This window comes from Oncorhynchus clarkii, chromosome 28, assembly GCF_045791955.1.
Source record: "Oncorhynchus clarkii lewisi isolate Uvic-CL-2024 chromosome 28, UVic_Ocla_1.0, whole genome shotgun sequence".
NCBI lineage: Eukaryota > Metazoa > Chordata > Actinopteri > Salmoniformes > Salmonidae > Oncorhynchus > Oncorhynchus clarkii.
The window spans coordinates 44,921,629-44,944,234 of record NC_092174.1 but is presented as its reverse complement, the minus strand read 5'-3'; the positions used below and the strand labels follow the sequence as shown (position 1 = coordinate 44,944,234).

The following is a 22,606-nucleotide window of genomic DNA, read 5'->3' as shown; positions in this document are numbered from 1 at the left end:
ACAGACCTACTTACCAAATGTTTTTGTTTTGCTATCCTACCACTTTACCTGTTTCTCTTCACTTCCTCTAATCCTTCCTCCTCCTCCTCCTCATCCTCGTCTACGTCCTCATCCTCTTCCTCCTCTTCCGCCGCCTCCTCCTCAGCCGCCTCCTCTTCCTCTTTCTCCTCCTCCTCCTCTTCCTCCTCCTTCTCCTCCTTCTCCTCTTTCTCCTCCTCCACCTCCTCTTCCTCCTCCTCCTCCGCCTCCTCCTCCTCTTTCTCCTCCTCCTCCTCCTCCTCCTCCTCCTCCTCCTTCTCATCTTTCTCCTCCTCCTCCACCTCCTCTTCCTCCTCCTCCTCCTCCTCTTTCTCCTCCTCCTCCACCTCCTCTTTCTCCTCCCCCGCCTCCTCCTCCTCTTTCTCCTCCTCCTCCTCTTCCTCCTTCTCCTCTTTCTCCTCCTCTTCCACCTCCTCTTCCTCCTCCTCCTCCGTCCTTCTCCTCCTCCTTCTCCTTTTTCTCCTCCTCCTGCTCCACCTCCTCCTCCTCTTTCTCCTCCTCCTCCTCCGCCTCCTCCTCCTCTTTCTCCTCCTCCTCCTCCTCCTCCTCCACCTCCTCTTTCTCCTCCTCCTCCACCTCCTCTTCCTCCTCCCCCTCAGCCTCCTCCTCCTCTTTCTCCTCCTCGTCCTCCTTCTCCTCCACCTCATCTTCCTCCTCCTCCTCCGCCTCCTCCTCCTCTTTCTCCTCCTCCTCCTCATCCTTCTCCTACTTCTCCTCTTTCTCCTCCTCTGCCTCCTCCTCTTTCTCCTCCTCTTCCTCCTTCTCCTCCACCTCCTCTTCCCCCTCCGCCTCCTCCTCCTCCTCCTCCTTCTCCTCTTTCTCCTCCTCCACCTCCTCTTCCTCCTCCTCCTCCGCCTCCTCCTCCTCTTTCTCCTCCTCCTCCACCTCCTCCTCCTCCTCCTCCTTCTCCTCTTTCTCCTCCTCCTCCACCTCCTCTTCCTCCTCCTCCTCCGCCTCCTCCTCTTCCTCCTTCTCCTCCACCTCCTCTTTCTCCTCCTCCTCCGCCTCCTCCTCCTCTTTCTCCTCCTCTTCCTCCCTCATCGTCCTCCTCCTTCTCCTCTTTCTCATCCTCCTCCACCTCCTCTTCCTCCTCCTCTTTCTCCTCCTCCTCCTCCTCCTCTTCCTCCTCCTCCTCCGCCTCCTCCTCTTTCTCCTCCTCCTCCTTCTTCTCTTTCTCCTCTTTCTCCTTCTCCTCCTCTTTCTCCTCTTCCTCCTCTTTCTCCTCCTCTTTCTCCTCCTCTTTCTCCTCCTCTTTCTCCTCTTTCTCCTCTTTCTCCTCCTCCTCCTCCTCCTCCTCTTTCTCCTCCTCCTCCTCCTCCCTGTAAGGCAGTGGTATTCAAACTTTTTCTGTAGGGACCCCATTTTTTTCTGAAAGAATTTCTTGCGAAACCACCCTACCCCAAATCTAATCATAACCTTCAATTCATGACATTTTCATCTCCAGATTTCCCCTTTAATTTCTTATCAAAGTTCAAAGAAACCAATAAAACATTTACTCAATTAACCATTTGTATATTGTCCCATAAAATAATCTGTACTCCTCATTTGTTGTCACAAAACAAAAACAAAAAAGTTATTGTTTTATTTTTGATGACACCACTGCAGCTCTCCCACGACCCCACTAGGGGTTACAACCCCTACTTTGAATACCACTGCTCTAAGGCCTCTTGTCCTCCTCCTCTATTTCTCATACTTCTCTTACTGTCCTCCCTCTCTTTTATACCCCTTCTACCCCCGCCCCCCCCCTCTGTCAGGGTTCAGTCCAGGGTAGAGTCTCCTCTCTCTGTCAGGGTTCAGTCCAGGGTATAGTCTCCTCTCTCTCTCTGTCAGAGTTCAGTCCAGGGTAGAGTCTCCTCTCTCTCTCTGTCAGGGTTCAGTCCAGGGTATAGTCTCCTCTCTCTCTCTGTCAGAGTCCAGTTCAGGGTATAGTCTCCTCTCTCTCTCTGTCAGAGTTCAGTCCAGGGTAGAGTCTCCTCTCTCTCTCTGTCAGAGTTCAGTCCAGGGTAGAGTCTCCTCTCTCTCTCTGTCAGAGTTCAGTCCAGGGTAGAGTCTCCTCTCTCTCTCTGTCAGAGTTCAGTCCAGGGTAGAGTCTCCTCTCTCTCTCTGTCAGAGTTCAGTCCAGGGTAGAGTCTCCTCTCTCTCTCTGTCAGAGTTCAGTTCAGGGTATAGTCTCCTCTCTCTCTCTGTCAGAGTTCAGTCCAGGAGAGAGAGTTCAGTCCAGGGTAGAGTCTCCTCTCTCTCTCTGTCAGAGTTCAGTCCAGGGTAGAGTCTCCTCTCTCTCTCTGTCAGAGTCCAGTTCAGGGTAGAGTCTCCTCTCTCTCTCTGTCAGGGTTCAGTCCAGGGTAGAGTCTCCTCTCTCTCTCTGTCAGAGTTCAGTTCAGAGTATAGTCTCCTCTCTCTCTCTGTCAGAGTTCAGTCCAGGAGAGAGAGTTCAGTCCAGGGTATAGTCTCCTCTCTCTCTCTGTCAGAGTTCAGTCCAGGGTAGAGTCTCCTCTCTCTCTCTGTCAGGGTTCAGTTCAGGGTATAGTCTCCTCTCTCTCTCTGTCAGAGTTCAGTCCAGGGTAGAGTCTCCTCTCTCTCTCTGTCAGAGTTCAGTTCAGGGTATAGTCTCCTCTCTCTCTCTGTCAGAGTTCAGTCCAGGGTAGAGTCTCCTCTCTCTCTCTGTCAGAGTTCAGTCCAGGGTAGAGTCTCCTCTCTCTGTCAGGGTTCAGTCCAGGGTATAGTCTCCTCTCTCTCTCTGTCAGAGTTCAGTCCAGGGTAGAGTCTCCTCTCTCTGTCAGGGTTCAGTCCAGGGTATAGTCTCCTCTCTCTCTCTGTCAGAGTTCAGTCCAGGGTAGAGTCTCCTCTCTCTCTCTGTCAGGGTTCAGTCCAGGGTATAGTCTCCTCTCTCTCTCTGTCAGAGTTCAGTCCAGGAGAGAGAGTTCAGTCCAGGGTATAGTCTCCTCTCTCTCTCTGTCAGAGTTCAGTCCAGGGTAGAGTCTCCTCTCTCTCTCTGTCAGGGTTCAGTTCAGGGTATAGTCTCCTCTCTCTCTCTGTCAGAGTTCAGTCCAGGGTAGAGTCTCCTCTCTCTCTCTGTCAGAGTTCAGTTCAGGGTATAGTCTCCTCTCTCTCTCTGTCAGAGTTCAGTCCAGGGTAGAGTCTCCTCTCTCTCTCTGTCAGAGTTCAGTCCAGGGTAGAGTCTCCTCTCTCTGTCAGGGTTCAGTCCAGGGTATAGTCTCCTCTCTCTCTCTGTCAGAGTTCAGTCCAGGGTAGAGTCTCCTCTCTCTCTCTGTCAGGGTTCAGTCCAGGGTATAGTCTCCTCTCTCTCTCTGTCAGAGTCCAGTTCAGGGTATAGTCTCCTCTCTCTCTCTGTCAGAGTTCAGTCCAGGGTAGAGTCTCCTCTCTCTCTCTGTCAGAGTTCAGTCCAGGGTAGAGTCTCCTCTCTCTCTCTGTCAGAGTTCAGTCCAGGGTAGAGTCTCCTCTCTCTCTCTGTCAGAGTTCAGTCCAGGGTAGAGTCTCCTCTCTCTCTCTGTCAGAGTTCAGTCCAGGGTAGAGTCTCCTCTCTCTCTCTGTCAGAGTCCAGTTCAGGGTAGAGTCTCCTCTCTCTCTCTGTCAGGGTTCAGTCCAGGGTAGAGTCTCCTCTCTCTCTCTGTCAGAGTTCAGTTCAGAGTATAGTCTCCTCTCTCTCTCTGTCAGAGTTCAGTCCAGGAGAGAGAGTTCAGTCCAGGGTATAGTCTCCTCTCTCTCTCTGTCAGAGTTCAGTCCAGGGTAGAGTCTCCTCTCTCTCTCTGTCAGGGTTCAGTTCAGGGTATAGTCTCCTCTCTCTCTCTGTCAGAGTTCAGTCCAGGGTAGAGTCTCCTCTCTCTCTCTGTCAGAGTTCAGTTCAGGGTATAGTCTCCTCTCTCTCTCTGTCAGAGTTCAGTCCAGGGTAGAGTCTCCTCTCTCTCTCTGTCAGAGTTCAGTCCAGGGTAGAGTCTCCTCTCTCTGTCAGGGTTCAGTCCAGGGTATAGTCTCCTCTCTCTCTCTGTCAGAGTTCAGTCCAGGGTAGAGTCTCCTCTCTCTCTCTGTCAGGGTTCAGTCCAGGGTATAGTCTCCTCTCTCTCTCTGTCAGAGTCCAGTTCAGGGTATAGTCTCCTCTCTCTCTCTGTCAGAGTTCAGTCCAGGGTAGAGTCTCCTCTCTCTCTCTGTCAGAGTTCAGTCCAGGGTAGAGTCTCCTCTCTCTCTCTGTCAGAGTTCAGTCCAGGGTAGAGTCTCCTCTCTCTCTCTGTCAGAGTTCAGTCCAGGGTAGAGTCTCCTCTCTCTCTCTGTCAGAGTTCAGTCCAGGGTAGAGTCTCCTCTCTCTCTCTGTCAGAGTTCAGTTCAGGGTATAGTCTCCTCTCTCTCTCTGTCAGAGTTCAGTCCAGGAGAGAGAGTTCAGTCCAGGGTAGAGTCTCCTCTCTCTCTCTGTCAGAGTTCAGTCCAGGGTAGAGTCTCCTCTCTCTCTCTGTCAGAGTCCAGTTCAGGGTAGAGTCTCCTCTCTCTCTCTGTCAGGGTTCAGTCCAGGGTAGAGTCTCCTCTCTCTCTCTGTCAGAGTTCAGTTCAGAGTATAGTCTCCTCTCTCTCTCTGTCAGAGTTCAGTCCAGGAGAGAGAGTTCAGTCCAGGGTATAGTCTCCTCTCTCTCTCTGTCAGAGTTCAGTCCAGGGTAGAGTCTCCTCTCTCTCTCTGTCAGGGTTCAGTTCAGGGTATAGTCTCCTCTCTCTCTCTGTCAGAGTTCAGTCCAGGGTAGAGTCTCCTCTCTCTCTCTGTCAGAGTTCAGTTCAGGGTATAGTCTCCTCTCTCTCTCTGTCAGAGTTCAGTCCAGGGTAGAGTCTCCTCTCTCTCTCTGTCAGAGTTCAGTCCAGGGTAGAGTCTCCTCTCTCTCTCTGTCAGAGTTCAGTCCAGGGTAGAGTCTCCTCTCTCTCTCTGTCAGAGTTCAGTCCAGGGTATAGTCTCCTCTCTCTCTCTGTCAGAGTTCAGTCCAGGGTAGAGTCTCCTCTCTCTCTCTGTCAGAGTTCAGTCCAGGGTAGAGTCTCCGCTCTCTCTCTGTCAGAGTTCAGTCCAGGGTATAGTCTCCTCTCTCTGTCAGAGTTCAGTCCAGGGTAGAGTCTCCTCTCTCTGTCAGAGTTCAGTCCAGGGTATAGTCTCCTCTCTCTGTCAGGGTTCAGTTCGGGGTAGAGTCTCCAGAAGGCAGGTGACTGGCTCAGCCAGGTTGGCATGGCGATAGAGCGATAGCCTCCTGGCCTATTTCCCTAATAGGATTAGTTAATGAGTTAGGCAATGCCCCCTCCCTCAGCTCACTCAGAGAAACACACTAAGAGGTGACTGGGCCATACACCTAGAGACAGGGTCATGTGTCACCTATAGGGAGAGGAGAGACATTAGAATATATACTTTTATTTGATTGTTAGTTCTGCAATATGTAGTGCAATATGTTTTCTTTCTGTTTGTGGTTGTTGAAGTTCACACTGACACTGGTTTTCCATCCCTAAAATGGCCTTACCTAAACGGTCAGCCTAAGAATTTTCTTCACAGAAAAACAATAGCCTGTAATTAGCATCAATGACTGTAATTTCCTCAATATTGAAGAGATAGTTTGAGATTTAGTCAATGAAGCAATTTATCTACTTCCCCAGAGTCGGATGAAAAGGAACAGCATGCTAACTGTTCCTGTAGAGGTACAGGCATTGCGCTAACGCTAGTTAGCATTTGCTTGTGAAACTACCTCTAATTCTTTCATACTGGACTCAGGCACATACAAGTGGTGCTATTCTATTACATCTAGCAATATTCCTAAAATCATACTTGTTCACCCAGCAAAGCTGCCATCAAGGCAAAGGGTGGCTACTTTGAAGAGTCTAAATTATAAAATATATTTTGTGTTGTTTGACACTTTGTTGGTTACTACATGATTCCATATGTGTTATTTCATAGTTTTCATGTCTTCACTATTATTCTACAATGTAGAAAATAGTAAAAATGAAGAAAAACCCTTAAATGAGAAGGTGTTCTGAAACTTTGGACTGGTAGTGTATATTGGTACACACGTAACAACGTAGTCAGTTCATGTTTATCTTGACTAAATATCGACACATTTCCCCCCAATACAAAAACTCCTCACTTGCTTAGTAATAAGGATGTGTTTTAACATGGACAGAGTAAACCTTCTCGCTTCACCTCTTCCTCTCTTTTACTAGTTTGTTCTCTCAACCCGTAACCCTTAACCCCTCCCTCCCTCCCTCCCTCCTACTAATAGATCACTACTACCTCTCCTCTCCTATTATCTTGCCTTTCCCTCGCTCTCTCTTCCCTCCCTCCCTCCCTCCCTCCCTCCCTCGCTCCCTCCCTCCCTCCCTCCCTCCCTCCCTCCCTCCCTCCCTCCCTCCCTCCCTCCTACTAATAGATCACTACTACCTCTCCTCTCCTATTATCTTGCCTTTCCCTCGCTCTCTCTTCCCTCCCTCCCTCCCTCCCTCCCTCCCTCCCTCCCTCCCTCCCTCCCTCCCTCCCTCCCTCCTACTAATAGATCACTACTACCTCTCCTCTCCTATTATCTTGCCTTTCCCTCCCTCCCTCCCTCCCTCCCTCCCTCCCTCCCTCCCTCCCTCCCTCCCTCCCTCCCTCCCTTCCTCCCTCCCTCCCTTCCTCCCTCTCTCCCTCCCTCCCTCCCTCCCTCCCTTCGTTCATTGAAATGGAAGTGTAAGGAATGTCATAGGAAGCTAAGTAAGATGTTTGTGTTGGCGTTCTCTGTTTCCGTAGTGACTCTCTGTGGCATGTCAGTGGCCTTGAAGAGCCAGTGTTAAGGGGCTTTTCCTTTAAAGTCGTAAAGGTGAAAGAGTATGAGAGTATAGCACGTTGATTCAGGCCTAGTTAGTTATCTTTGCATGATTTTAAACATTTTAACCGAATTAAAAAAAACAAATCAAATCAGACTTCATTCAAAATGGTTTTATAACATCTCAAAGTATGCAAACGTTATTTTTCATGTATTTGACAGGGACAATGCACATCTCATCAATATTTCTGTAAATGTGCCAGCCGGCTAGTTTTCATCTGTAGTCCCTGAGATGTGACTATTACCTGTCCAAACTGTCTTTTCCCAGCTGCCCCGGGTGTTGGACAACCACACGGATGGACCAGACCTACGCTACTGGGGGCGTGTTCTAACCGCTGTATCAGAGAAGGTCCAAGTGGTGAGTCATCTATCATATGTCTTTCTGTTCTCCTCTCTCTCTCTATTTATCTTCTCCTCCTTCTCTGTCCCTCTCTCTCTCTCTCTGTCTCTCTCTCTCTCTCTCTCTCTCTCTCTCTGTGTCTCTCTCTCTCTCTCTCTCTCTCTGTGTCTCTCTCTCTCTCTCTCTCTGTCTCTCTCTCTCTCTCTCTCTCTCTCTTTTCTCACTCTGTCTCTGTCTCTCTCTCTCTCTGTCTCTCTCTCGCTCTCTCTCTCTCTCTCAATTCAATTCAATTCAATTCAAGGGCTTTATTGGCATGGGAAACATGTGTTAACATTGCCAAAGCAAGTGAGGTAGATAATATATAAAGTAAATATATAAAGTGAAAAACAACAAAAATTAACAGTAAACATTACACATACAGAAGTTTCACAATCATTTGACAATCCAAATGTCATAATATATACAGTGTTTTAACAATGTACAAATGGTTAAAGGACACAAGATAAAATAAATAAGCATAAATATGGGTTGTATTTACAATGGTGTTTGTTCTTCACTGGTTGCCCTTTTCTCGTGGCAACAGGTCACAAATCTTGCTGCTGTGATGGCACACTGTGGAATTTCACCCAGTAGAAATGGGAGTTTTTCAAAATTGGATTTGTTTTCGAATTCTTTGTTGATCTGTGTAATCTGAGGGAAATATGTCTCTCTAATATGGTCATACATTGTGCAGGAGGTTAGGAAGTGCAGCTCAGTTTCCACCTCATTTTGTGGGCAGTGAGCACATAGCCTGTCTTCTCTTGAGAGCCATGTCTGCCTACGGCGGCCTTTCTCAATAGCAAGGCTATGCTCACTGAGTCTGTACATAGTCAAAGCTTTCCTTAAATTTGGGTCAGTCACAGTGGTCAGGTATTCTGCCACTGTGTACTCTCTGGTTAGGGCCAAATAGCATTCTAGTTTGCTCTGTTTTTTTGTTAATTCTTTCCAATGTGTCAAGTAATTATCTTTTTGTTTTCTCATGATTTGGTTGGGTCTAATTGTGCTGTTGTCCTGGGGCTCTGTAGGGTGTGTTTGTGTTTGTGAACAGAGCCCCAGGACCAGCTTGCTTAGGGGACTCTTCTCCAGGTTCATCTCTCTGTAGGTGATGGCTTTGTTATGGAAGGTTTGGGAATCGCTTCCTTTTAGGTGGTTATAGAATTTAACGGCTCTTTTCTGGATTTTGATAATTAGTGGGTATCGGCCTAATTCTGCTCTGCATGCATTATTTGGTGTTCTACGTTGTACACAGAGGATATTTTTTGCAGAATTCTGCGTGCAGAGTCTCAATTTGGTGTTTGTCCCATTTTGTGAAGTCTTGGTTGGTGAGCGGACCCCAGACCTCACAACCATAAAGGGCAATGGGCTCTATGACTGATTCAAGTATTTTTAGCCAAATCCTAATTGGTATGTTGAAATTTATGTTCCTTTTGATGGCATAGAATGCCCTTCTTGCCTTGTCTCTCAGATCGTTCACAGCTTTGTGGAAGTTACCTGTGGCGCTGATGTTTAGGCCAAGGTATGTATAGTTTTTTGTGTGCTCTAGGGCAACAGTGTCTAGATGGAATTTGTATTTGTGGTCCTGGTGACTGGACCTTTTTTGGAACACCATTATTTTGGTCTTACTGAGATTTACTGTCAGGGTCCAGGTCTGACAGAATCTGTGCATAAGATCTAGGTGCTGCTGTAGGCCCTCCTTGGTTGGTGACAGAAGCACCAGATCATCAGCAAACAGCAGACATTTGACTTCGGATTCTAGCAGGGGGAGGCCGGGTGCTGCAGACTTTTCTAGTGCCCGCGCCAATTCGTTGATATATATGTTGAAGAGGGTGGGGCTTAAGCTGCATCCCTGTCTAACCCCACAACCCTGTGTGAAGAAATGTGTGTGTTTTTTGCCAATTTTAACCGCACACTTGTTGTTTGTATACATGGATTTTATAATGTCGTATGTTTTACCCCCAACACCACTTTCCATCCGTTTGTATAGCAGACCCTCATGCCAAATTGAGTCAAATGCTTTTTTGAAATCAACAAAGCATGAGAAGACTTTGCCTTTGTTTTGGTTTGTTTGGTTGTCAATTAGGGTGTGCAGGGTGAATACATGGTCTGTTGTACGGTAATTTGGTAAAAAGCCAATTTGACATTTGCTCAGTACATTGTTTTCATTGAGGAAATGTACGAGTCTGCTGTTAATGATAATGCAGAGGATTTTCCCAAGGTTACTGTTGACACATATTCCACGGTAGTTATTGGGGTCAAATTTGTCTCCACTTTTGTGGATTGGAGTGATCAGTCCTTGGTTCCAAATATTGGGGAAGATGCCAGAGCTAAGGATGATGTTAAAGAGTTTTAGTATAGCCAATTGGAATTTGTTGTCTGTATATTTGATCATTTCATTAAGGATACCATCAACACCACAGGCCTTTTTGGGTTGGAGGGTTTTTATTTTGTCCTGTAACTCATTCAATGTAATTGGAGAATCCAGTGGGTTCTGGTAGTCTTTAATAGTTGATTCTAAGATCTGTATTTGATCATGTATATGTTTTTGCTCTTTATTCTTTGTTATAGAGCCAAAAAGATTGGAGAAGAGGTTTACCCATACATCTCCATTTTGGATAGATAATTCTTCGTGTTGTTGTTTGTTTAGTGTTTTCCAATTTTCTCAGAAGTGGTTAGAGTCTATGGATTCTTCAATTACATTGAGCTGATTTCTGACATGCTGTTCCTTCTTTTTCTGTGATTCACCATAGTGAAGGCGTGGACTCAGGTTTTCCGGGTCTCTATGTTTTTGGTTGGACAGGTTTCTCAATTTCTTTCTTAGATTTTTGCATTCTTCATCAAACCATTTGTCATTATTGTTAATTTTCTTCGGTTTTCTATTTGAGATTTTTAGATTTGATAGGGAAGCTGAGAGGTCAAATATACTGTTAAGATTTTCTACTGCCAAGTTTACACCTTCACTATTACAGTGGAACGTTTTACCCAGGAAATTGTCTAAAAGGGATTGCATTTGTTGTTGCCTAATTGTTTTTTGGTAGGTTTCCAAACTGCATTCCTTCCATCTATAGCATTTCTTAATGTTACTCAGTTCCTTTGGCTTTGATGCCTCATGATTGAGTATTGCTCTGTTTAAGTAGACTGTGATTTTGCTGTGGTCTGATAGGGGTGTCAGTGGGCTGACTGTGAACGCTCTGAGAGACTCTGGGTTGAGGTCAGTGATAAAGTAGTCTACAGTACTACTGCCAAGAGATGAGCTATAGGTGTACCTACCATAGGAGTCCCCTCGAAGCCTACCGTTGACTATGTACATACCCAGCGTGCGACAGAGCTGCAGGAGTTGTGACCCGTTTTTGTTGGTTATGTTGTCATAGTTGTGCCTAGGGGGGCATATGTGGGAGGGAATGCTGTCACCTCCAGGCAGGTGTTTGTCCCCCTGTGTGCTGAGGGTGTCAGGTTCTTGTCCGGTTCTGGCATTTAGGTCGCCACAGACTAGTACATGTCCCTGGGCCTGGAAATGATTGATTTCCCCCTCCAGGATGGAGAAGCTGTCTTCATTAAAATATGGGGATTCTAATGGGGGGATATAGGTAGCACACAGGAGGACATTTTAGGATCTCTGTTAGGATAATCATGTTAGGATAATTTCCTTTTGAATTTCTAGCCAAATGTAGAATGTTCCTGTTTTGATTAATTTAATGGAGTGAGTTAGGTCTGCTCTATACCAAATTAGCATACCCCCTGAGTCCCTTCCCTGTTTCACACCTGGTAGTTTGGTGGATGGGACTACCAGCTCTCTGTAACCTAGAGGGCAACCAGTGGGTCCGTCTCCTCTATACCAGGTTTCTTGCAGGATGACAATGTCTGTATTACCGATTTCTTTGGTGAAGTCCGGGCTACTGCTCTTTAGGCCAAAGGCAGATGACCTCAGGCCTTGGATATTCCAGGATGATATAGTGAAGGCTTTTTGTTCCATAGAGTGTCCAATGTTGTTGGTCGTGGTTTGGCCTCAGGCCAGTAAGTGTGAGCAGAGCCTGCTGAGCATCTGGTACATGCCATTGGCTTGGGCGAGTGTGAGAGTGGGGTTTGGGACTGTTTGCCCGCTCACTACCTGGGCGTATGTGTGGCTTCCATGTTGAGGCCCTCTTTGCGGGGGTGGGGTGCATGGTGTGGGCAGGAGTGGCATAGGTCTGATCTGAGGGGGCCTAAATGGGGTGTGGGCATGGTTGACGTGTGGGGGGGGGGGGGGGGGGGGGGGTGAATGGTTGGGGTGGGGATGTGGATGTGTCTGGGTGTACTGTGGTCTGGATGTAATTCCTCTTGGCGTGGGTCCTCTATGTGTAGGTCCAGGGGGGGTCCTCTCTCTCTCTCTCTCTCTCTCTCTCTCTCGCTGTCTCTCTGTCTATCTCTCTCTCCCTCTTCCTCTCTCTCTCCCTCTCTCTCTCTTTCTCTCTCTTGCTCTCTGTCCTCTCTTTATCTCTCTTGATCCCTCTTAACATTTGCAGAATTCATCACTCAGTTCCCTCTATGAGTTGCTCCCAGTAACAGGAAGCTGTTAGTTGCTCCCAGATACAGGAAGCTATTAGTTTTTCCGAGTAACAGGAAGCTGTTAGTTTGTCCCAGTAACAGGAAGCTGTTAGTTGCTCTCAGTAACAGGAAGCTGTTAGTTGCTCCCAGTAACAGGAAGCTGTTAGTTTTTCCCAGTAACAGGAAGCTGTTGTTTCTCCCAGTAACCGGGAGCTGCAATGAGGAAGCTGTTAGTTGCTCCTAGTAACAGGAAGCTGTTAGTTTTTCCTAGTAACAGGAAGCTGTTAGTTTCTCCTAGTAACAGGAAGCTGTTAGTTGCTCCCAGTAACAGGAAGCTGTTCGTTTTTCCCAATAACAGGAAGCTGTTAGTTTTTCCCAGTAACAGGAAGCTGTTAGTTTCTCCCAGATACAGGAAGCTGTTAGTTTCTCCCAGTAACAGGAAGCTGTTAGTTTCTCCCAGATACAGGAAGCTGTGATGAGGAAACTGGAGGCTATAAATAAGAAGCGTCTGATCCCAGGAGGATAGGAGAGAGTGCACGTGTTGTGTGTGTGTGCGCATGCATGTTTTAAATGTGTGTGTGTGTGTGTGTGTGTGTGTGTCTCTATGGATGTGTGCCTATGTGCATTTGTCTGTGTTTGTTTTCGGGTAGAGTTGACAGCTTCTGAAGCTCATGTTAACCCTAGTAACCTGCAGGATGTAACCTTAGCACCATCCTACTATCCAAGGTGTGTTTATAGTAAAGACACGCATGGTGTTTTGTACGGGGTGGCAGTATCCTACATAAAGTGTTTATGATGAATGCATTGGTCAGATGTATTTCTAGCAATTCCTGGGTGTTGTTCATTGTGTGTGTGTATGTGTGACGTTCACATACAGTTGAAGTCGGAAGTTTACATACACCTTAGCCAAATACATTTGGTATCTCCCCGCCTTATCTCAGCTCACAGGTCACCATAGCACCACCCACCCGTAGCACGCACTCCAGCAGGTATATTTCACTGGTCACCCCAAAATCCAATTCCTCCTTTGGCCGCCTTTCCTTCCAGTTCTCTGTTGCCAATGACTGGAACGAATTGCAAAAATCACTTAAGCTGGAGACTCACATCTCCCTCACTAGCTTTAAGAACCAGCTGTCAGAGCAGCTCACAGATCACTGTACCTGTACATAGCCCATCTGTAAATAACCCATCCAACTACCTCATCCCCATACTGTATTTATTTATGTATTTTTTCTCCTTTGCACCCCAGTATCTCTACTTGCACATTCATTCTGCTCATCTATCACTCCAGTATTTAATTGCTACATTTGAATTACTTCGCCACTACAGCCTATTTATTGCCTTACCTCCCTACGCTTCCTCATTTTGCACATATATTTTTTCTAATGTGTTATTGACTGTATGTTTGTTTATTCCATGAGGAGCTCTGTGCTGTTGTTTGTGTCGCACTGCTTTAGTTTATCTTGGCCAGGTCACAGTTGTAATTGAGAACTTGTTCTCAACTGGCCTACCTGGTTAAATTAAGGGGAAATAAAAAATAAATGTTTTTCACAATTCCTGACATTTAATCAGAGTAAAGATTCCCCGTCTTTGGTCAGTTAGGATCACCACTTTATTTTAAGAATGTGAAATGTCAGAATAATAGTAGATTGAATGATTTATTTTAAAGCGCCCCCACAACATGATGCTGCCACCCCCGTGCTTCACGATTGGGATGGTGTTCTTCGGCTTGCAAGCCTCCCCCTTTTTCCTCCAAACATAATGATGATCATTGTGGCCAAACAGTTACAGTGGGGAGAACAAGTATTTGATACACTGCCGATTTTGCAGGTTTTCCTACTTACAAAGCATGTAGAGGTCTGTCATTTTTATCATAGGTACACTTCAAGTGTGAAAAGACGGAATCTAAAACAAAAATCCAGAAAATCACATTGTATGATTAAAGTAATTAATTTGCATTTTATTGCATGACATAAGTATTTGATCACCTACCAACCAGTAAGAATTCCGTCTCTCACAGACGTGAGAGGACATTTCTCCAAAAAGTACGATCTTTGTCCCTATGTGCAGTTGCAAACTGTAGTCTGGCTTTTTTATGGTGGTTTTGGAGCAGTGGCTTCTTCCTTGCTGAGAGGCCTTTCAGGTTATGTCGGTATAGGACTTGTTTTACTGTGGATATAGATACTTTTGTACCTGTTTATAAATAAAACTAGTTTTATTGACTCCAACCTAAGTATGTAAACTTCTGACTTCAACTGTATGTGTATAAGCCTGTGTGTGTGTTCGTGTTGCGTTTTCTCTCTTTCGCGCGTGTGTGTGTGTGAGGTGATGGGAATGTGCATTATGAATGAGTCATCAGAACTGAGCAAGAGATGCTCTGAGAACCCCCACCCCTCCCCCTCGCCTCCTTATTCAGGAAGGGAGACACAGTACAATACACACTGGCGCACTCCTGAACAACGTCAGGTATATGGCCCACCCAACACCCATCCTCGTTATCAATAGTAAGAGAAATGGCCCACCCAACACCTATCCTCGTTATCAATAGTAAGAGAAATGGCCCACCCAACACCCATCCTCGTTATCAATAGTAAGAGAAATGGCCCACCCAACACCTATCCTCGTTATCAATAGTAAGAGAAATGGCCCACCCAACACCCATCCTTGTTATCAATAGTAAGAGAAATGGCCCACCCAACACCTATCCTCGTTATCAATAGTAAGAGAAATGGCCCACCCAACACCTATCCTCGTTATCAATAGTAAGAGAAATGGCCCACCCAACACCCATCCTTGTTATCAATAGTAAGAGAAATGGCCCACCCAACACCCATCCTTGTTATCAATAGTAAGAGAAATGGCCCACCCAACACCTATCCTCGTTATCAATAGTAAGAGAAATGGCCCACCCAACACCTATCCTCGTTATCAATAGTAAGAGAAATGGCCCACCCAACACCCATCCTTGTTATCAATAGTAAGAGAAATGGCCCACCCAACACCTATCCTCGTTATCAATAGTAAGAGAAATGGCCCACCCAACACCTATCCTCGTTATCAATAGTAAGAGAAATGGCCCACCCAACACCTATCCTCGTTATCAATAGTAAGAGAAATGGCCCACCCAACACCTATCCTCGTTATCAATAGTAAGAGAAATGGCCCACCCAACACCTATCCTCGTTATCAATAGTAAGAGAAATGGCCCACCCAACACCCATCCTCGTTATCAATAGTAAGAGAAATGGCCCACCCAACACCTATCCTCGTTATCAATAGTAAGAGAAATGGCCCACCCAACACCCACCCAACACCTATCCTCGTTATCAATAGTAAGAGAAATGGCCCACCCAACACCTATCCTCGTTATCAATAGTAAGAGAAATGGCCCACCCAACACCTATCCTCGTTATCAATAGTAAGAGAAATGGCCCACCCAACACCTATCCTCGTTATCAATAGTAAGAGAAATGGCCCACCCAACACCTATCCTCGTTATCAATAGTAAGAGAAATGGCCCACCCAACACCTATCCTCGTTATCAATAGTAAGAGAAATGGCCCACCCAACACCTATCCTCGTTATCAATAGTAAGAGAAATGGCCCACCCAACACCTATCCTCGTTATCAATAGTAAGAGAAATGGCCCACCCAACACCTATCCTCGTTATCAATAGTAAGAGAAATGGCCCACCCAACACCTATCCTCGTTAACAATAGTAAGAGAAATGGCCCACCCAACACCTATCCTCGTTATCAATAGTAAGAGAAATGGCCCACCCAACACCTATCCTCGTTATCAATAGTAAGAGAAATGGCCCACCCAACACCTATCCTCGTTATCAATAGTAAGAGAAATGGCCCACCCAACACCTATCCTCGTTATCAATAGTAAGAGAAATGGCCCACCCAACACCTATCCTCGTTATCAATAGTAAGATAAATGGCCCACCCAACACCTATCCTCGTTCTCAATAGTAAGAGAAATGGCCCACCCAACACCTATCCTCGTTATCAATAGTAAGAGAAATGGCCCACCCAACACCTATCCTCGTTCTCAATAGTAAGAGAAATGTCCCACCCAACACCTATCCTCGTTATCAATAGTAAGAGAAATGGCCCACCCAACACCTATCCTCGTTATCAATAGTAAGAGAAATGGCCCACCCAACACCTATCCTCGTTCTCAATAGTAAGAGAAATGGCCCACCCAACACCTATCCTCGTTATCAATAGTAAGAGAAATGGCCCACCCAACACCTATCCTCGTTATCAATAGTAAGAGAAATGGCCCACCCAACACCTATCCTCGTTCTCAATAGTAAGAGAAATGTCCCACCCAACACCTATCCTCGTTATCAATAGTAAGAGAAATGGCCCACCCAACACCTATCCTCGTTATCAATAGTAAGAGAAATGGCCCACCCAACACCTATCCTCGTTCTCAATAGTAAGAGAAATGGCCCACCCAACACCTATCCTCGTTATCAATAGTAAGAGAAATGGCCCACCCAACACCTATCCTCGTTATCAATAGTAAGAGAAATGGCTCACCCAACACCTATCCTCGTTATCAATAGTAAGAGAAATGGCCCACCCAACACCTATCCTCGTTATCAATAGTAAGAGAAATGGCCCACCCAACACCTATCCTCGTTATCAATAGTAAGAGAAATGGCCCACCCAACACCTATCCTCGTTATCAATAGTAAGAGAAATGGCCCACCCAACACCTATCCTCGTTATCAATAGTAAGAGAAATGGCCCACCCAACACCCATCCTTGTTATCAATAGTAAGAGAAATGGCCCACCCAACACCTATCCTCGTTATCAATAGTAAGAGAAATGGCCCACCCAACACCCATCCTTGTTATCAATAGTAAGAGAAATGGCCCACCCAACACCTATCCTCGTTATCAATAGTAAGAGAAATGGCCCACCCAACACCTATCCTCGTTATCAATAGTAAGAGAAATGGCTCACCCAACACCTATCCTCGTTATCAATAGTAAGAGAAATGGCCCACCCAACACCTATCCTCGTTATCAATAGTAAGAGAAATGGCCCACCCAACACCTATCCTCGTTATCAATAGTAAGAGAAATGGCCCACCCAACACCCATCCTTGTTATCAATAGTAAGAGAAATGGCCCACCCAACACCCATCCTTGTTATCAATAGTAAGAGAAATGGCCCACCCAACACCTATCCTCGTTATCAATAGTAAGAGAAATGGCCCACCCAACACCTATCCTCGTTATCAATAGTAAGAGAAATGTCCCACCCAACACCTATCCTCGTTATCAATAGTAAGAGAAATGGCCCACCCAACACCTATCCTCGTTATCAATAGTAAGAGGAATGTCCCACCCAACACCTATCCTCGTTATCAATAGTAAGAGAAATGGCCCACCCAACACCCATCCTCGTTATCAATAGTAAGAGAAATGGCCCACCCAACACCCATCCTCGTTATCAATAGTAAGAGAAATGGCCCACCCAACACCTATCCTCGTTATCAATAGTAAGAGAAATGGCCCACCCAACACCTATCCTCGTTCTCAATAGGAAATGTGAGCTCAGACCTTGTTGTTTAATGTCCTGAGTGTTTTTCCCTTTAAATGTGTAGTAATGAAATGAAGGGATAGACAGCGTCCTACTAAAGATACTGTTAAACACTCATATTGACAGTATAACACTATCTGTTCCTAGGCCGTCACACTCTCCCTCTCTCCCTTCCCTCTTCTCTACTCAAGATAAAAGTACGCGTAGTGCTTTCTGAGGTCAGTTCGGTTTTGGTTCGACTATTAAAAAACAATTGTAACGACTTTTCAATTTTTTAAATCTTTTTTTATCTTTATTTTTTAAATCACAATTAAATGCATACTGTTGGTTGAATGTTGTAACGGAATAAAACAGTTGAATAATGGTCCTATGATGATTAGCGACTGCCTACCACCATTTAGTCACATGACTTGATTTCAGTTGTATATATTACATTAGTTTTATTTGATGACTTTATAATTTCATTACAAATCATTATCTATTTTCTAGAGAGCTGCTGCCTATGTTGTCTGACAGAATCACTATTTAAGTAGTTCTTCAAAGTAAATAAGGCTTTTATGACTGCTGAATACCAACTATCCATCACTTAGATCATATATTTTATTTTCTATATCACTCTCCATCGCACGTCTTCTGTCTCTTCTCACCCTCCTTGTGCAATGGAGTATGGTTATAGGAGTTAATTATCACGTTTCGTGTGCTAAACTATGTAGAATATTGGCCTGTTGGAAACTACAACTCCCTACTACATCGCACAGTGTGGGCTTGATCTTTCTCTATACAAACTGAGCTCACAGAAAAAACATGAACGAAATGGAATTCATACAATTGAACCGATGGTCAATTTGTTGTTTAAAAAAACAAAAAATGACCGAAATGTCAGTTAATGGCTCAGCACTAAGAGGAACAGGACCAAGGACCTTCTGAAGGTGGTCTACCCGTCTAACCATTTTCTTTCTCCTTCCTCTCTTCCGTTTTCCTCCCTCTTTCTCTCTACCTCCAGCTCTTTGAGAGGAACAGCACCAAGGACCTTCTGAAGATAGTCTATCCGTTGTTCCGGGCTGGTGGTCCCAGCTCCTTTAGCCAGCTGATGAGCATTGTGTCTGCCCTGTTCTGTGGGTACCCAGACGGAGAGGGTTCCAGGGTCCTCTCCTTCAACTGGTACGAAGACAACAACTACAAGGTGTTCCTGGGGGTGAATGGATCCAAGAACCACGACTATGTCTACGACATGACAACCAGTAAGTAGAGTCGTGACTAGGGCTCAGATCCGGGTCAAATACTTTAAAATATTTGAGATGTGCTTAGAGTTTACACTTTAGGAACTATTCCATTGCTTCCCTTGTCACAGGCTAACTAGACATGCCCCCCCCCCTCCTCCTCTTCTCTCAGCTCCGTTCTGTAACGACTTGATGCAGACTCTGGAGTCTAACCCGGTCACTAAGATCGTCTGGAGTTCAGTCAAGCCTCTCTTCATGGGGAAGATCCTCTACGCTCCAGACTCCCCAGCCATCAGACTGATACTAAAGAGTGTAAGAAAACACACACCCTCCTCTCCTCCTCTGTGACTCTTGTTAACCCGAACATATGTGCACAAACACGCAAACACCCTGCTGAGGAATTGTGTTTGTTACAGGGGGTACCAACGCTCAATTGTGTTCGTTACAGGAGGTTCTGTCATGTCTTTACTATCATTAACTGAAGACTGATAGTTTTTATCAAAGATTCTCAGTAATTAGTTATTACGCGATTAGACTGATTAATCATGTAACCGTAATTACTAGGAAGTCGGGGCACCAAGGAAAAATATTCAGATTACAAAGTTATCATTTCCTAAAATAACTTTTCAGATATTTTATCTGATCAATTAGTCTTCGAATTAATGAATTATTTACTTAACCTCACGTTAGTCTCATTCCAAACGTTGTAAATGCACGACCCTAGTCTTCACTATGAGTCATCTATACATCAATTGTCTTAAATCATTTATTTATTACTAACTAAGTAATTCACAGAAATGCATAAACAAACAAACAAGGTAAATGTGGTTACATGAAATGATAGGAGAATGTGCCCTAGTGGGCTGAACCGGCATGGCGGCTTGTTAGACAAAAGGCAAAGTGGGGGTCGACTAAGAAGTCACTACAGGGTGATAATTATAACAATTGAAATGCTAATCCTTTGCACATGAACACTCACTCATTTGGGAACAATTGCAATCAATATATATATTTATGCTCAGTGTGTCGTCTTGATCGCTGGTGAAAAGTTAGTTTCTTTTGTTGAATTGTCCGTCTCTCTCCCTCTCTCTCTCTGTCGTGGTTATAGTGGAGAGTTCAGAGTGACATTCATTCGTTTCGTTATAGAATGGATGTTTTGGCGGTTGTCGTTCTTCACGTTCAATGATACCGAATTCCTAGCTGCAGACTAGTAATTAATATCAAAGACTTGTTCTTATTCTGTCAGTATCGATAGTCTAAGAGTTTAACCACGTGGTATGGTGAAAAGATTCAGCAATGGTCTACAACCTTTTAGCCATCTCGTAATTGAGGTAAGCTCGATCTGCTGATCGAAAACCCGAGTGGGGGTTTTATTCGGAAGGGCCGAAAAAGGGCTGTCCCAGGAGGCCTGACCCTAACTGGGCTCAGGGGCGGTCCTAGGATGTCTGACCCTAACTGGGCACAGGGGCGGTCCAGGATGTCTGACCCTAACTGGGCTCAGGGGCGGTCCAGGATGTCTGACCCTAACTGGGCTCAGGGGCGGTCCAGGATGTCTGACCCTAACTGGGCTCAGGGGCGGTCCAGGATGTCTGAGCCTAACTGGGCTCCGGGGCGGTCCAGGATGTCTGACCCTAACTGGGCTCAGGGGCGGTCCCAGGATGTCTGACCCTAACTGGGATCAGGGGCGGTCCAGGATGTCTGACCCTAACTGGGCTCCGGGGCGGTCCAGGATGTCTGACCCTAACAGGGCTCCGGTGCGGTCTAGGATGTCTGACCCTAACTGGGCTCAGGGGAGGTCCAGGATGTCTGACCCTAACTGGGCTCCGGGGCGGTCCAGGATGTCTGACCCTAACTGGGCTCAGGGGCGGTCCCAGGATGTCTGACCCTAACTGGGCTCAGGGGCGGTCCAGGATGTCTGACCCTAACTGGGCTCAGGGGAGGTCCAGGATGTCTGACCCTAACTGGGCTCAGGGGCGGTCCCAGGATGTCTGACCCTAACTGGGCTCAGGGGCGGTCCCAGGATGTCTGACCCTAACTGGGCTCAGGGGCGGTCCCAGGATGTCTGACCCTAACTGGGCTCAGGGGCGGTCCCAGGATGTCTGACCCTAACTGGGCTCAGGGGCGGTCCCAGGATGTCTGACCCTAACTGGGCTCAGAGGCGGTCCCAGGATGTCTGACCCTAACTGGGCTCAGGGGCGGTCCCAGGATGTCTGACCCTAACTGGGCTCAGGGGCGGTCCCAGGATGTCTGACCCTAACTGGGCTCAGGGGCGGTCCCAGGATGTCTGACCCTAACTGGGCTCAGGGGCGGTCCCAGGATGTCTGACCCTAACTGGGCTCAGGGGCGGTCCAGGATGTCTGACCCTAACTGGGCTCAGGGGCGGTCCAGGATGTCTGACCCTAACTGGGCTCAGGGGCGGTCCAGGATGTCTGAGCCTAACTGGGCTCCGGGGCGGTCCAGGATGTCTGACCCTAACTGGGCTCAGGGGCGGTCCCAGGATGTCTGACCCTAACTGGGCTCAGGGGCGGTCCAGGATGTCTGACCCTAACTGGGCTCCGGGGCGGTCCAGGATGTCTGACCCTAACTGGGCTCCGGGGCGGTCCAGGATGTCTGACCCTAACTGGGCTCAGGGGAGGTCCAGGATGTCTGACCCTAACTGGGCTCCGGGGCGGTCCAGGATGTCTGACCCTAACTGGGCTCAGGGGCGGTCCCAGGATGTCTGACCCTAACTGGGCTCAGGGGCGGTCCCAGGATGTCTGACCCTATCTGGGCTCAGGGGCGGTCCCAGGATGTCTGACCCTAACTGGGCTCAGGGGCGGTCCCAGGATGTCTGACCCTAACTGGGCTCAGGGGCGGTCCCAGGATGTCTGACCCTAACTGGGCTCAGGGGCGGTCCCAGGATGTCTGACCCTAACTGGGCTCAGGGGCGGTCCCAGGATGTCTGACCCTAACTGGGCTCAGGGGCGGTCCAGGATGTCTGACCCTAACTGGGCTCAGGGGCGGTCCCAGGATGTCTGACCCTAACTGGGCTCAGGGGCGGTCCCAGGATGTCTGACCCTAACTGGGCTCAGGGGCGGTCCTCTAATGTATTTCAAATCAAAGGGGAATTGTATTTCTCTTCATTAAACAATCCAAAATCATATTACACAATTATACAAACAGTATCATCCTCACTCATTCATCTTATACAACAATTAGATGTAAACCTCATATCTGAGGATATTACATAAACAGTATCATCCTCACTCATTCATCTTATACAATAATTAGATGTAAACCTCATATCTGAGGCTATTATATAAACAGCGTTATGGTAATGTGGCCACACCGTCTCCCATGAGCTGTCCCAAGTTGTGACAAACGGACCAGTTCGTAGCTGGATTCTTCACCGATCTTTTTATACTTTTCTCCGGAACATGAAATTTGTTCGTACCTCAAGTTCTGTGAGGTGGAAGGATGTCCTTTGTTCTCTATGAAAATCTACTCTCTCTATACTGTGTGTCCAATGAGGAGATCCTCCACGACTCTCTGACCACAGCAACCTAGTTGAAGGAGGAAAGGGGGAGGCAGGGAGAGGGGGATGGGGCTTGCTGTACCCAACGAGGCCAACGTCATGACAGTTCCAACGTCCAACTGAAGGACAAAGGGTAGTCACTCACAGTCTGACTCTGCCTCCGTAAGAGTAGTCACTCACAGTCTGACTCTGCCTCTATAAGAGTAGTCACTCACAGTCTGACTCTGCCTCCGTAAGAGTAGTCACTCACAGTCTGACTCTGCCTCCATAAGGGTAGTCACTCACAGTCTGACTCTGCTTCCATAGTCACTCACAGTCTGACTCTGCCTCCGTAAGGGTAGTCACTCACAGTCTGACTCTGCCTCCGTAAGAGTAGTCACTCACAGTCTGACTCTGCCTCCGTAAGAGTAGTCACTCACAGTCTGACTCTGCCTCTATAAGAGTAGTCACTCACAGTCTGACTCTGCTTCCGTAAGAGTAGTCACTCACTCTGACTCTGCCCCTATAAGAGTAGTCACTCACAGTCTGACTCTGCCT

The 22,606-nt window shown here is 46.8% G+C and overlaps 1 protein-coding gene across 1 annotated transcript in view; it reads left to right on the top strand.

Annotated features, from left to right (window-relative positions):
• The window catches only part of LOC139387566 (retinal-specific phospholipid-transporting ATPase ABCA4-like), a 151,176-nt gene that overhangs the window by 52,336 nt on the left and 76,234 nt on the right, over positions 1 to 22,606 (top strand). The window contains exons 8-10 of the mRNA XM_071133892.1: positions 7,138 to 7,227; positions 18,339 to 18,576; positions 18,728 to 18,867. Coding sequence (XP_070989993.1) covers positions 7,138 to 7,227; positions 18,339 to 18,576; positions 18,728 to 18,867 — 468 coding nt within the window. The remainder of the gene's footprint in view (positions 1 to 7,137; positions 7,228 to 18,338; positions 18,577 to 18,727; positions 18,868 to 22,606) is intronic.